General features: G+C 51.7%; 1 protein-coding gene across 2 annotated transcripts in view; it reads left to right on the forward strand.

Moving 5' to 3' along the window:
* NRP2 (neuropilin 2) overlaps nucleotides 1–12,688 on the forward strand; it is a 90,721-nt gene that overhangs the window by 37,441 nt on the left and 40,592 nt on the right. For both annotated transcript variants that reach the window (XM_075153429.1, XM_075153430.1), the window contains exons 7-10: nucleotides 512–667; nucleotides 9,004–9,148; nucleotides 9,452–9,801; nucleotides 10,912–11,056. In XM_075153429.1, coding sequence (XP_075009530.1) covers nucleotides 512–667; nucleotides 9,004–9,148; nucleotides 9,452–9,801; nucleotides 10,912–11,056 — 796 coding nt within the window. The remainder of the gene's footprint in view (nucleotides 1–511; nucleotides 668–9,003; nucleotides 9,149–9,451; nucleotides 9,802–10,911; nucleotides 11,057–12,688) is intronic.

Genomic DNA, 12,688 nt, shown 5'->3' on the forward strand with positions numbered 1-12,688 from the left:
CTAAAGGGCACTAGGAATGGGAGGTGGTGAATGTCATTGCCTCTAGCAGCCGTCTCATTCTTCATTCATGGCAGTGCTACCAAGGCAGCTCTGCTGACCTTTCTCAGCCCACATTGTAAAAAAAAAAAAAAAGAGCAAGGAACTGCAGCACTTGCTAATTGGACATCATGCTTTTATTTTACATGGAAAAAGTCAGCCTCTGTCCTGCTTTAATGGACATGAGCTTCTGTGCAGATCCTGCTGCTTGGTCTGAGGCAGGAAGAAGGCTTTGTGATGGTCCCATATGGACAGACACCAAGATCCTTAGTTACTCTTGTCCCACGGTCCTATCTGCAAGCATCCTGCTGAAGTCAGCCCAGGGATTTGTGCCTGTTGAAATGTGTGCCCACAGATGGAGTGAGACAGACTGAATTCACACCTTTTCATGTCTTGGAGACAGAGGGAGGAACTAGCCAACCTGGGCTCTCAGGTGGTCACCATTCTCTCTCTTGTCCCTTTTTCCCCTGGAAAGGTGGACCTCCACTTCCTGACTGTGCTTACAGCCATTGCCACACAGGGTGCCATCTCCAGAGAAACCCAGAATGGCTACTATGTCCGTACCTACAAGTTGGAGGTCAGCACCAATGGGGAGGACTGGATGATGTACCGACATGGGAAAAACCACAAGGTAAAGGCCTTTTTGTCTCTTTTGCATTCATCTTGGTGAGTCTTGCAGCCGATGGGAGGGAATAGAACAGAGAGATTTTATAGGCCCAGAGTGTTTAATCTGTGAGGGACCCTTTTTCTGATGAGGGCTAAAAGACTAATGGTGTTCTGAGCAGAAATAGTCCTTTCTCCTCTGCACAGCAATGAAGAAACCCTATTCCTTGGAAAACCTGGCTGCTGTTGCATCTTTCGTGGTGGCGAGAGTATGTTATTTGACTGCAAATGAAGGAGAAAATGCTTTCACAGCCTGTGTTTTGCCATACAAGATTCATTGAGCTTTTATGGCCGTAGCCCCGTCTGCATGCTGGGTTAACAATCACAAAACCACATGAAACTGTAGTTCAGGAGTTATTGAGGCCTGGAAATGAAAGGGCACAAATCCTAAGAGGGGATCGCACCATCCCAGAGAACAAAATGAACAATAAATAATTAGGAGCAATTCAGGCTGCCAGAGCTGTGGGATCTGCACTAGCAGGCGTGGTCGGCAAGGATGCATTGAGCCCTGGGAGCTGCTGCATGCTCTCACTGTGTTTCTGGGAGGCACACAGAGATGGGAGCGAGGGGGAGGGAGGGTAAATATAGGTGTTCAGCCCTTCCAAGCCTGGTGGGTGCTGCTGCATGGCCAGGCGAGGTAAGCTCAAGGTGGTCTGCATGGGAGCTTTGGCATATGGGGAGCGGGGTTAAGGCAGCCATGGTGCCAGGCTGGTCCTGCTCTGTCATTTGCCTTGGTCGTGTGGTTGTCCCCTGGTTAAGGACCCCTCGGGAAAGCCCTTCCCTGCTCTTCTGTGGTGCTCACCAGCACTGCTGCCACAGCGTAGGTCCTCCCCGTTGATGTGCCATAATCTGTCTGCGTGAACTCGGTGGCTGGGGTCCCACACACCTCCCCTGCACGCACGTCCCAGCAATTTCTGCTTGCTCAGCGCTTCTGTTAAATTAGCTGTCCCCTCCCTTTGCTGGCACAGGCGCTGCTGTCATGAAATGCAGTAGCCTGCCTTGTCCAGGATTCATCCAGACATTTCCTTCCCTTCCGGGCCGTGTGATTTCCCCTTCCCCACAAGTGTCTCACAGTTCAAATTCACTCTGCTTCCCAGAATGAGTCCCCTCTGTGGAGGGGCCCCTAGCAGGGTCTCATACCTCCAATATTTGGAGTATTTAAGCTCCTCGCGTAAGCACCTCGTGCCAGTGAGGTGGTGTTAGTCCCATTTTAGAGGTAGGGAAATGGAGGCACAGGGGAGCCCAGCACCCCAAAGGAGAGCCAGCAGCCGGGTTCCCTCAGGCCTCGGGCGGGCTGGCTCCGGGGCCGCAGCTCATGGCAGAGCTCACGTACAACCCTAACGCAGTGGCCATGCGCTGCTGTGGAAGCTCTGCGCTCTCCCAGGACCCACTGGCCGTGGCAGGCCTTTCTGTGAACCAGGGCCGTCTGTCCTCACCCCGGGCACCCCGTGGAAACCGGTGAGTTTGAGGTCTCGCTGGGACCGTTTCTGCAAGCCGAGGCAGACGGGAGATTGGCAACATGCCGGGCAGAGAGATGGGATAAATACACAGTTCAGTGTTTCAAATAACCACTGGCAATAAATTTACCTTTTGGAGTCTAACTGGGGCGGGAATCTGGCCTGGAGGGTGGTTTTAGTTGCAGGGGAGAGTAGATGTCCCGTCCTTGCAGTCCCGGGCGCTGGGCGCTGGATCCTCGGCCAGGGTGGAGCAGGACAGCACGGCTGGTTTCAGCGCTGCTGAGCCTATTTACATCGCTCCTGCAAGACCCTAGAGCCTGGCTGGCATCAACCCAAAGCACTCCCATAGCCACGAGAATTGCCACCATTTCAGGATTTGGCCCTTGAGTCCTACCAGCTTTTTTCTGATCTGTTTTCTCTCTTCATAAAAAAGAGGAAAAATCAAACCTCTCCTTTTTTAGTCTTTTATTCCAGTCTCACTTCGTTCCCGTGTTCTGGCCTCAATTTAGCAGACACCTCCCGAGGCCGGAGGATAAGTAATTGCTTTTTGTTGGCTTGCCTACCCCTTGCATGCGGGCGACTGCTTTACCTCCCCGCCGAACGACCGGTCGCCAGCCGGGGCCAGAGCAAAGCCCCTCGCTCACGGGCCAGGTGCTGGGGGGCTCTGGCGCTGGGGGGCTCTGGTCCCGCATTCCCCGCCCGCGTGAATCCCTGCCGTTCCTGCGTTAGGCAAGCTCCCAGATGTCTGTATTCAAGGTGCAGATTCCTCCCTGCGTCAGTGCAGCGCTCCGCACAGATCAGGCTGCAACGGTGGAGCGAACCATGCCAAATAGATTTGTCAAGTCTGCCGCAGCTTGATTTGGTGCCATGAGGAGCAGGGAGGAAGGGGCGGGGGTGGACAGACAGGGACTCTCTATTCCTCTATATACACGCAGATATATACATATATATATACATATATATACACATACATATATATATATATATATGCACATGCACACATAGGCATATGGGGTGTATCAAACACTGCTCTGAATTTCTGCCAGCTGTGTGGGCCAAAAGCAAAGATCTGCCATGTTAAAGGCGGGTCAACTAACATTACATCTTCATCAGGGAACTAAAACAAGAGAAAACCAGTGAGTGCAGGAGGGATGGGGAGGGGATGGCGCTCTCTGCAGAGGATGGGGAGCTCTGACCTCTTCTCTTTCGCCCCCCCGCTTCTCCTCCCTCCAGTGTTTCGGAGGAGAGTGGGGCCAGGGTGTTTCCCGGCGAAACGTGATGGCTCATCTTTGAGGCCCCAGCCGCTGGCAGTCCCAGCGAGGGAAACGGGAAGGGCTTTCCCCCTGCCTGGCAGCCGGCTCCCCACAAAGCCCAGCCCAGCACACCCCGGACGTCCCCCTGTCCAGGGGGTGATGCTCTGTCCTTGCCCGGGTCATGGGACCAGGGGGAGAGGCTAACCCAGCGACCTGGCTGAAGGTGCAGAGCTGTCTTCTGTGAGTCCCCCAAGAAAGGAGATGGGAAGGAGAGTGACCAGCACCACATTCGCCTCACATTCGCCCCTTATTACCCACCAACACATCCCCATGGGACAGGGCCAAACAACCCCTGCCCCAGAAAGGCTGCCCTGCCCCAGAAAGGCTGCCCTGCCTCTTGCCCTCCCTGTTGCATCCCCCTCTGTGTCATCTGTGGTCGATGGCTCCAGGGGTTATCTTCCAGGCACCGACCCTAGTGTGCACACCGAGATCTTATCTAGCAGTTTGCAAATGTCTTTAGAAAACAACAACTCGTTCTTGAACCCAAGGAAGGAAAAGAGCACCTGGCAGGATTTGACCTTTTGATTTTGGCCATTTTCTTCAGACAGATTCAACTATGAGGATTTTGTTGGAAAACAAAGTGCTCATCCATTCTGATCCACTTCCTTCTTTGTAGGGTCTCGGGTTCCAGCTCCCGTGTGGTCTGAGCCGCTCCACCTTAGTAAATGCAGAGATCAGCTCACGGGGATCATCTAGTGTGGCGAGGGACTGGGGGACGGGATGGGTTTCAGGATTCAGGGTGGGCAGGGAATGTGATGGGTGCTCTCGCTGCCTCCATTGCTCAGTGTGTAAATGGGAGGATGGAACTGAAACGTGCTTTGAGAACCTGTAGAAGTCAATGGATGAGAAACAGCAGCAAGATCCAGCTGATGTGCATTTTCCATTTCCTACTCATTTTGATGGCTTTGTGCTTGTTATCAGCTGACCTTCCTGGGTGGTATTTCAGGTGGACTCAGGAAGGCAGGCTGAATTGCTGCAAAGAGCTGAATATCTCAGCTGTGCACGGAGCTGGGGACATCAGAGGTGTTTGGTGCTGGCAGGGAATATTGTGGATGACTCTTTGGAGACCCTTGTGCCTTCCCTTAGGAGCATTTCTCTGTCCTTTCAATTCTTAATGAGGTCTCCTCTGTTCATTCACCTGGGGAGGGAGAGAAAAGCTTTCAGTCCTGTGGCTTCTTTATCTGGAAAACTCTGGAAAAGCTTGCGTAATCAGCCAGAAGGCCACAAGTGCTTCTGCGCAGAGACATCATGGTGCAGAGGGTTTGCCCAGAAGCATCCCCAGGTCCCAGCCTGCTTCTGCTGCTTTCGCAGGCAGGACAAAGACGTCAGGCTTTGGGAAAGGCAGCCCTGAGCATTCACCCTTGGTGCAGTACCAGGGGAGAATTACAGCCCTGGCTTTCCTAGGAAGGCTGCAGCTTTGTACTTCTGGGCCTGATATCTCCTTTGCAGGCTAACAGAGTGCCACTCCTCGTGTCTCTGGTGACTCGCGGATCTGCGTGGAGCCTCTCAAAGACACGGCGCTGGCAAGCCCAGCCCAGCATGCTGTGCCTTGCCCAGACGGCTGTGCTTTGTTGAGTGTTGCCAAGTATCATTTTTCTTTTACCTCTTTGTTCCTGGATTTAATAAATCCAGAACTATCCACCCTCCGCTCGAGCCAGAATCCTCCCACCATCAAACATGCCCCATTTTATGCCTTCCCTATCTGACAAGGAAAATAATCTCCCCTACTTTTCTCCTTCATGCTTCTCTGTCTCAATCCTGACGCCCTAATCCTGTTAGCATGCTCTGTTCCAAGGCTCTGTCTCCACGGGAGTAACATAATCCTGCAGTAAATCTAGTGGGTCCAGAGAGACACATACATACGGACGAAGGCAGGGCTGCTGCCATCCTTGTCCTTCTCCTCTGCCTCCCCTAGCCGCTTTCTTTAGCTCCCCAAGAAATAGCGTAGTGGCCAAGCAGCACAATAAATAAAGCAGGAGAGAGGTTACCTCCTGCCCCCTCCCTGACTCGCTGCCTCTTCGACTTCACGGTGCTTTTTGTCTCCCCGTCCTTTATTCCCTTCACTCCAAACCCTGCCGTTGGCACAACGGAACTAATGTAGCTTCAGAAATCCCCCCATCGCCCCGTGGCGGTTCCAATGTGTCAGAAATACGACTTGCAGGTGTTGGTGTGGAGCCTGCATGTGCGTGCACATGGAAAACTTGCCCAATCCTCCTCGAGCCTAGACATCATCTCCCACCACTTGCTTTCTGCAGCAAATTAATTAAGCAGGTCAGCTCTCATTGATTATCAATTTAATTTTACATGTAGACCTGCCGACTGGACTAAAACGGAAGTAAACATTAAGTATGTGGGGAGGGGATGGGCAGCTTTTTGATGCAGCAGTGAAAATGAGTTCCCTTGACTGCTTCTTGAAAGGTGCTTTTAATTTGTTAATGGTTTTCCCATTCGTCTTCTGTCTCCGTCACCCTTCAGCACGTGTGCATGTGCATGCGCATCTGTGCTCTCTGCTGAGTGTGTATATATCTATTTCCCCAGATCACAGCCAGGTTTTTTTTTTCTGCTGGTGTAAATTACTGTGACTTCTTATACTTCGATGGCGATATGTTGATTTACACCATTTGAAGACTTGGCTCAAAATATATGCCGAGTGGGATGGGAAGCAGATAGGATGGGAGGAATAGCAATGTTCTATTTTGGTAAGGGGGAAGAAATCTTTGCTTTCTTGGCGCTCCCAATTTCACACATTTTCCTGCTAGTTCTTCCCATGCCGTGAGTGCTAATTTGAGGCAGGATGTAGAGCCTGTTCAAGTCAATGGGACTCTCTCCACGGTGCGCTCGGGCTCTGGGGTCGGCATTTTCGGTGCAGAGAAACCGTACGCTCAGGGTCAGACCCTAGTCAGCAGCATCGGGACCTGCGGGCTCGCGATGCATTTCCACTTGGGAGGGAGGCTGACAGGCCAGGCACACGGGAGGACCCCGCTTCTCTAACAGCACCTGCCCTCTGAAAATGGCCCCTTTCTGTTGTGCTAGACGGGGTGCGAAGCAATGACTTGCTATGATCAGTTGGGGCATTTCAGAAACAAGGTTCACTGGGGCAGATCCTGCCAATGCGGCTGATGCTAGAGCTGGAAGTCAGGTGCCATTTCTGCCCTCATAATCCGGCAGTCTGGAGTGTCAAGGCCCCGATTCAGAGTTACGTAGCTTGTTGAATGTGATCTAGTCTGAGGAACTTACTGGGCCCCAAATCTAAAGCAGAATTGAGGTTGCTCTCCTTGGAAGCAGGTGGTTGGGACTAAGGTTGTGTAAGAGATGCTTTCAGCAATGCATGTGGTAGTGATAAAGTTTTTGGGCTCGGTCCTGCTTCTGCTTTCTGTCAAGCTTGACTTTGCAGAAGTCAGCAACAAATTACGCTGGTGTAAATTTGGATTCTGGCCCCTGGTGCTCGTATGTGCGAAGTGAGCTAAAAAAGAACAAAACTGGAAATATGTTAAACCAAAAAGAGCAACAACCCTCGTCAGTGACTGTTAAACATGCTGGTCCATATGCAACCTTTGGCTCATGGAGTCTTCAAACTGCTGATTGCGGGAAGCGAAGAGAGGTTGCCAGGAGAAGACTCCCCCAGGCTTGCTGTCCCCGGGCATCTGCTGGGGCCACCATCAGGAGCTGCCCCCTGGGAACAGAGGGACCTTTGGGCTGACCTGACGTGCTGCTCCTCGTGCTAAAATAGTTGCACTGGCTAAGATAAACATTTCCTGTCCTCCGGTGTTAGGTTCAGAGGTAAGGTGTTGTGTGTCAGCTTCTGTGTTGACATAAAGCTGGAGGCTTTGCTGTGGTGTGGAAATGTATCCTTTCAGCCTGTGTGTGTGTGTGTGTGTGTGTTCCCACAGGTTTACAAGACACACACACACACACACATGCACACACACACGCATGCCTGGAGAGTGTTTCGCAGTAACCACTCTTCTTATAGCCCTCCTGCTGGAAAAAAGGGTATTTGGTGTCTGCTGAGCAAGGAAAAGGATGGGAAGTGGGGTCAGACAGGATAAAATAGGATATTAAAAACACATAAACCATGCTGTGTTGCTAAACGGTAGCAGCATGATGTATATTCTCCAGATTAGCATTTCTGCTCAAGTTCACATCAACCCCAAATCCCAATTACCAGCCAGATTTGCAACCAAGGCCCTCTGTGGGGTGGCTGCTCCCTGCCCTGGCGGGAGTGCCGCTGTCCCGGGCTGGACGGTGATGCGCAGGGGCAACCCAGAGCTGGTTGTGGTGCTGCAAAGAGCCGCTGTCCCTCTCTGGGAACACCCTCTGCACGCCCTGGCATGCTGGATCCTGGGAGAAGAGCAGTAACGTGTGCCGTCTGCAGGCCTAGAGCAGTGGGAGGCTTATAAAATGCTTCTTAACCGCTATTCAAGGCAAGAGGCCAGGATACAGCCTTACCCCTTTTTTTATCCCGGATCACAGGGACCTGCAGTTGAATTGTTTGACTCTTGCCTCCGACAGAAGGAGATCCGTGCCAGAGATTACATTCTCCTGCTTCGCTCTGAGATAAACTTAGTGGGAGCTCTTGTGCTTAGTAGGGCATATGCAGGGTAGGAGCCTGCAGAAATGCCCAGCCAACATCTCAGTGCGGATGCGGCTCCTGAGATCGGAGGATGCTCTAGCCCTGTCCTGAGAGCCTGCGTGCTTGGAGAGAAAGCAGGCAATGCCTGCAGCCTCAGTCTGTGAGCTTTAGTGCTTTATGCTGGGGCAGAGAAAGGGTCGAAAATTACCCTCAGGTTGGCTATTTCCTCTTTTCCCCCTTTTCTTCCCTGCTATGGCTCCGCAGCCTGAAACAGAAACACAAGTACCCAATCCTTGTCCAGCCTATTAAAATAATGGGCAAGAGGGGTGGATCTAATGTCCATCTGGTAGTTATTGATTATGGCCATCTGGTAAGGCAGCAGGCTTTTCATATCATGTCGGATCATAAACTCTCCCAAAAAGCTGTCTCTGTGTGGCGGGCTGCATGTGCGCCGGAGAGGCAAGGGCGAGGGGCTGGCTGGGACGGTGGCTTGTTGCCCCAGGCAGCGGCGGCATCCTCCCCGCTCGTGCTTGCACACGATGCTTCCCGGTGGAGCTCGGTGCGTGTCAGTATGTTAGCCCGTTTACCCGCGGAGGGGAGGCACAACCTCACGCAGTGTTCGAGGACAACTGGCCTCTTGCGTTGGAGCGGCTCTAGGTTTGGGGGTGAGCTCGAAGCAGCTGTGTTCTGATAGTCTGAGGTGCCTCGGGGTGCTGTGGGAGGCAGCAGGGCAGCAAGATCCTGAGTCTCCTGCCTGATGGACGAGTCCATCCACCATGCTGTCCTGCCAGTGGCTCAGCTCTCCCTGCCTGCCCTGGGTGCTTGCCCTGGCCAGAGTCTGACCCTGCCCAGAAAGCCTCTCCTCAGTTTTCCCTGCTGAGATTATTTCGACTGCTGATCTGGTTATTCCTTTCTGCCCGGAGAGGACGGTAACCGTATTTGTGCCCCATCTCCCTTGCAGACATTTCAGGCCAACGAGGATGCCACGGAGGTGGTTCTCAACAAGATCCACAGCCCGGTGCTCACACGCTTCGTGCGCATCCGTCCCCAGAGCTGGCACAACGGCATCGCCCTGAGGCTGGAACTCTATGGCTGCCGCATCACTGGTGAGGGTCCCCTCCTCCCCTCGGCCTCAGCCCTCCTCTCTGTCCCTCCAACAGCCTGTCCCAGGGTGCTGTCCCCTGCAGCTGTCATGGATGCTTGGGGTGGGAATGGTGACACTGTGAGCAACCTGGAGGCACCAATCCCAAGGGATGGACTTGGGGGAACAGGCACCCAGGCCCCGGGGAGGCAAGGGGGAAATGCCCAGTGCTGGTGCTGATTTGGTGCCTAGAGCTTAAACCTGCAGGGAAAACCACGAGCGCTCCCTTCAACTGCCCCAGCTGTTCATGCCCTTTCCTTCCCTGCAGATTCACCCTGCTCCAACTTGCTGGGAATGCTTTCCGGCCTCATCCCTGACTCGCAGATCTCAGCCTCTTCCATCAGAGGCTACGACTGGTCTCCCAGCATGGCCCGCCTGGTGAGCAGCCGCTCGGGCTGGTTTCCCCGCGTCCCCCAAGCCCAGCCTGGGGAGGAGTGGCTGCAGGTGGACCTTGGCGTCCCAAAGAATATCAAAGGCGTCATTATCCAGGGGGCTCGCGGAGGGGACAGCGTGACCACCACCGAGTCCCGCTCCTTCGTGAAGAAGTTTAAGGTGGCCTACAGCATGAATGGAAAGGACTGGGACTTCATCCAGGACCCCAAAACAATGCAAGCCAAGGTAGGCACTGCCTGGAGCAGCTGCAAAAGCAGATATGTTTCTAGCTATCCTCAGTCTGCCTGATAGGGTCTTGGGAAATAGCTGTCTCTCCCCACAGAGACCTTGGGAGTTTGGGTTGTCACCATGAAATCCCAGGTTGTGTCTCCCGGTCCTGCTCCTAAGCTGTACTAGAGGCTGTAGGTTCCACCTTGCCCAGGGATGGCAATTTCCCTTCATTTCTTATTGTGGACCAGGTCTGGGGATGTGGACATCACCTTCTGGTCTTCCCAGCTCCTGCAGGTCAGAGCCCACAAGATGGTATGTTCCATTATGTTTGACACATACTAACTGCATATTTTAAGGGGAAAGGTGTTGCTGTTGCAGCTTGCACCTCTGGAAGAGGAAGATGAATCATAACTTCTCTTTGGGAAATTTGCTATATCTGAAGTCCCTTTTGCGACACTGGTGTGACCCTGAAATTCCCCGTGTTTTTCACATATCATTGGAGTTCCCCATAATTTTCTGCTTAGCAGTATGGGAGTGGCAGGGGGCTTGAAGAATAAATGAATTCTCTGCTACTGCCTGTTCTGTTTTTATGCAAACTCACCTGCTTCTGAAAATTTGGCTAAGTTTTAATTTCTTCTGATCCTACAAATGAGTCTTAGAAAGCCTGATGCTATCTATAGCCCTCTGTTTATTCCCCACAGACTTGAGTTCGTGCACGTAAGCTGAAAAGCAGCAGTACTTGGACTGTGAGGAAAACTGAGCATTTACACTATCCTAGAACATGCAGTAGCTTCTTTATTTGCCAAAGGACAAATCTGATCTTACTTATATGTGAAGTTAGTGGATGTTCCCCAGGCTTCCCCTGCATGGCTTGGATCAGAATCTGACCCCTGGATATAAAGCAGAGGCCAAGAGAGATTGTGCAAGTTTCTTAGAAACAGCCTGTCTGGTCCTCTTGAAACTGAGGAGGAACAGCCCAATTTTTGCTCAGCTGGACTTGATGACCCAGAGTCGGACAGCTAAACTATTTCAAACTGTGGCTGCATCCTGCCAGACCCAAATTATCAAGTCTGGTGGAGAGCGTATGGGATGCACACATCACTTTCCTTTTGTCTCTCCCTGTAGCTTTTTGAAGGCAACATCCACTACGATATCCCTGAAGTCCGGAGGTTTGACCCTGTTCCTGCCCAGTATGTCCGAGTGCACCCAGAGAGGTGGTCCCCAGCGGGAATAGGAATGCGCCTGGAGGTACTGGGCTGCAACTGGACAGGTAGGAGCCCCTGCGCCTCTGCCCCTGGCTCCATCGGGGCTGCGGCAGGCACTAAACCAGCAAGGTGCAAGTGTAAGGTTGTTTCTCTCCCTGCTGTCCCACCTCAGGGACATGCTGTGGCAGGGAGACTGCAGCCATAAAGGCAGGACCTGCAGTGTGGCCTGACCCCATCTTTTTACTTCCACCTTAAAAAGAACTGTCCTTGATGCAGGATGTTTGGACCCCAATCCAAGCTTTCACAGAGCCCCATGCGGGATTTGTCCCCAGCTCCCTTCGCCCTCCTTTCAGATCTCTTATCTGGATGTTGTGCAGGCTTTCCCGGTCTCTCTGTTAGGTAACATTTGGGCTTTTTAATCCAAATGGATAAGGCAAAAAGTAGGAAGAGAAGCAGAGGTGCAGAAGAGGGGTGCAGTGACCAGTACAGGTATCTTGAGCTGCCACAATAAGGCTTTGCTGTAAAAACAACTGTGCCTCTTTCATTGAACCCCATGTGGAAATCCTTCTGCAGACGAGGTTGGGGATTTAACTCTACGGTGTCTCTACAACATCCCTAAGACCACGGAAGTTTGCTCACTTTACCCACCTGTTTTTCACAAGCCTTGCAGCCACCATTGTTTTTAAGACAGAGGTGAAAACTGTCTAACACACTCACTGGGATCAGTAGAGGTTGTGCCTCTCACCCTCTGAGGCTCAATGGTGATTGATTGCTCCATAGTTTCATCCCCAAAAGCCAAAAACGCACCCAACAGCTCATTGGGTCTGATGCTAGCATTTCAATGCCAGGGGCTAGTTGTCCCTTTTTATCTATTTTATTTTTTAATAATCTGCTTAAATCTGAATCTGGTGTCCAGATGTCAGTGATGAAGAGGTATGATTTCCATTTTATAAACACATCTGTAGAAGGCATTTTCTTGTAAGAATTCCCATTCTAGGAAGCTTAAAAGACAGAGTTTTTTTCCACCCTTTTGTAGAGTCTTTACTACCCTTTTCTCCTGTGATGTGCTGTGAGATGCATTACAAACACTTAACAGCAAATCACACAACACACGTACACACCATTAATAATGATCATTTGTCACCTTTGAAGTCAATGGCAAATCTCCCCCTGGACTGGGAATCCATTGTAAATGATCTAAACTTTAAATCAAGATTAGATCTCAATTTAAATTTTACAACATCTTTGGGATGTTGTAGGAGAAGCAGGCGCTGTGGTTTTCATGCAAGCAGTGGGAGCTGAGGCTCCATGCAGAAGTGGTCGGGCAGCTCCCACATCGCTGCTTCCTGCAGGTCCCGGGAGTTTTTGGCTGCTAGATCTCTGCGGACCATTGCTGGCTGGTGCATCACAGCGCTGCATCACTGCTGCAAAGGGAGGCAGTCGCACAAGACCTCTGACCATGTACATGTCAGCCCATCCATTGCACTCCTCCAAATCAGAGAATAAGAGGGGTTTGGCATCCTCAACTTCTTGTGCTATTTTTGGGCCAAAGTTTCTGTTACAGCTATGTCCACGCTCAGTTTCAATATCAGCAGCAACAGCTCATGTTTTTTCCAGGCAGGGTGCTTTATGGTCATTTCCCAGTGTGGCTGTCTAATCATTTGCACATTGTAATGTTTAAAACTCAACTGCCAAGT

The sequence above is a fragment of the Calonectris borealis genome, chromosome 6 (assembly GCF_964195595.1).
Source record: "Calonectris borealis chromosome 6, bCalBor7.hap1.2, whole genome shotgun sequence".
Taxonomy (NCBI): domain Eukaryota; kingdom Metazoa; phylum Chordata; class Aves; order Procellariiformes; family Procellariidae; genus Calonectris; species Calonectris borealis.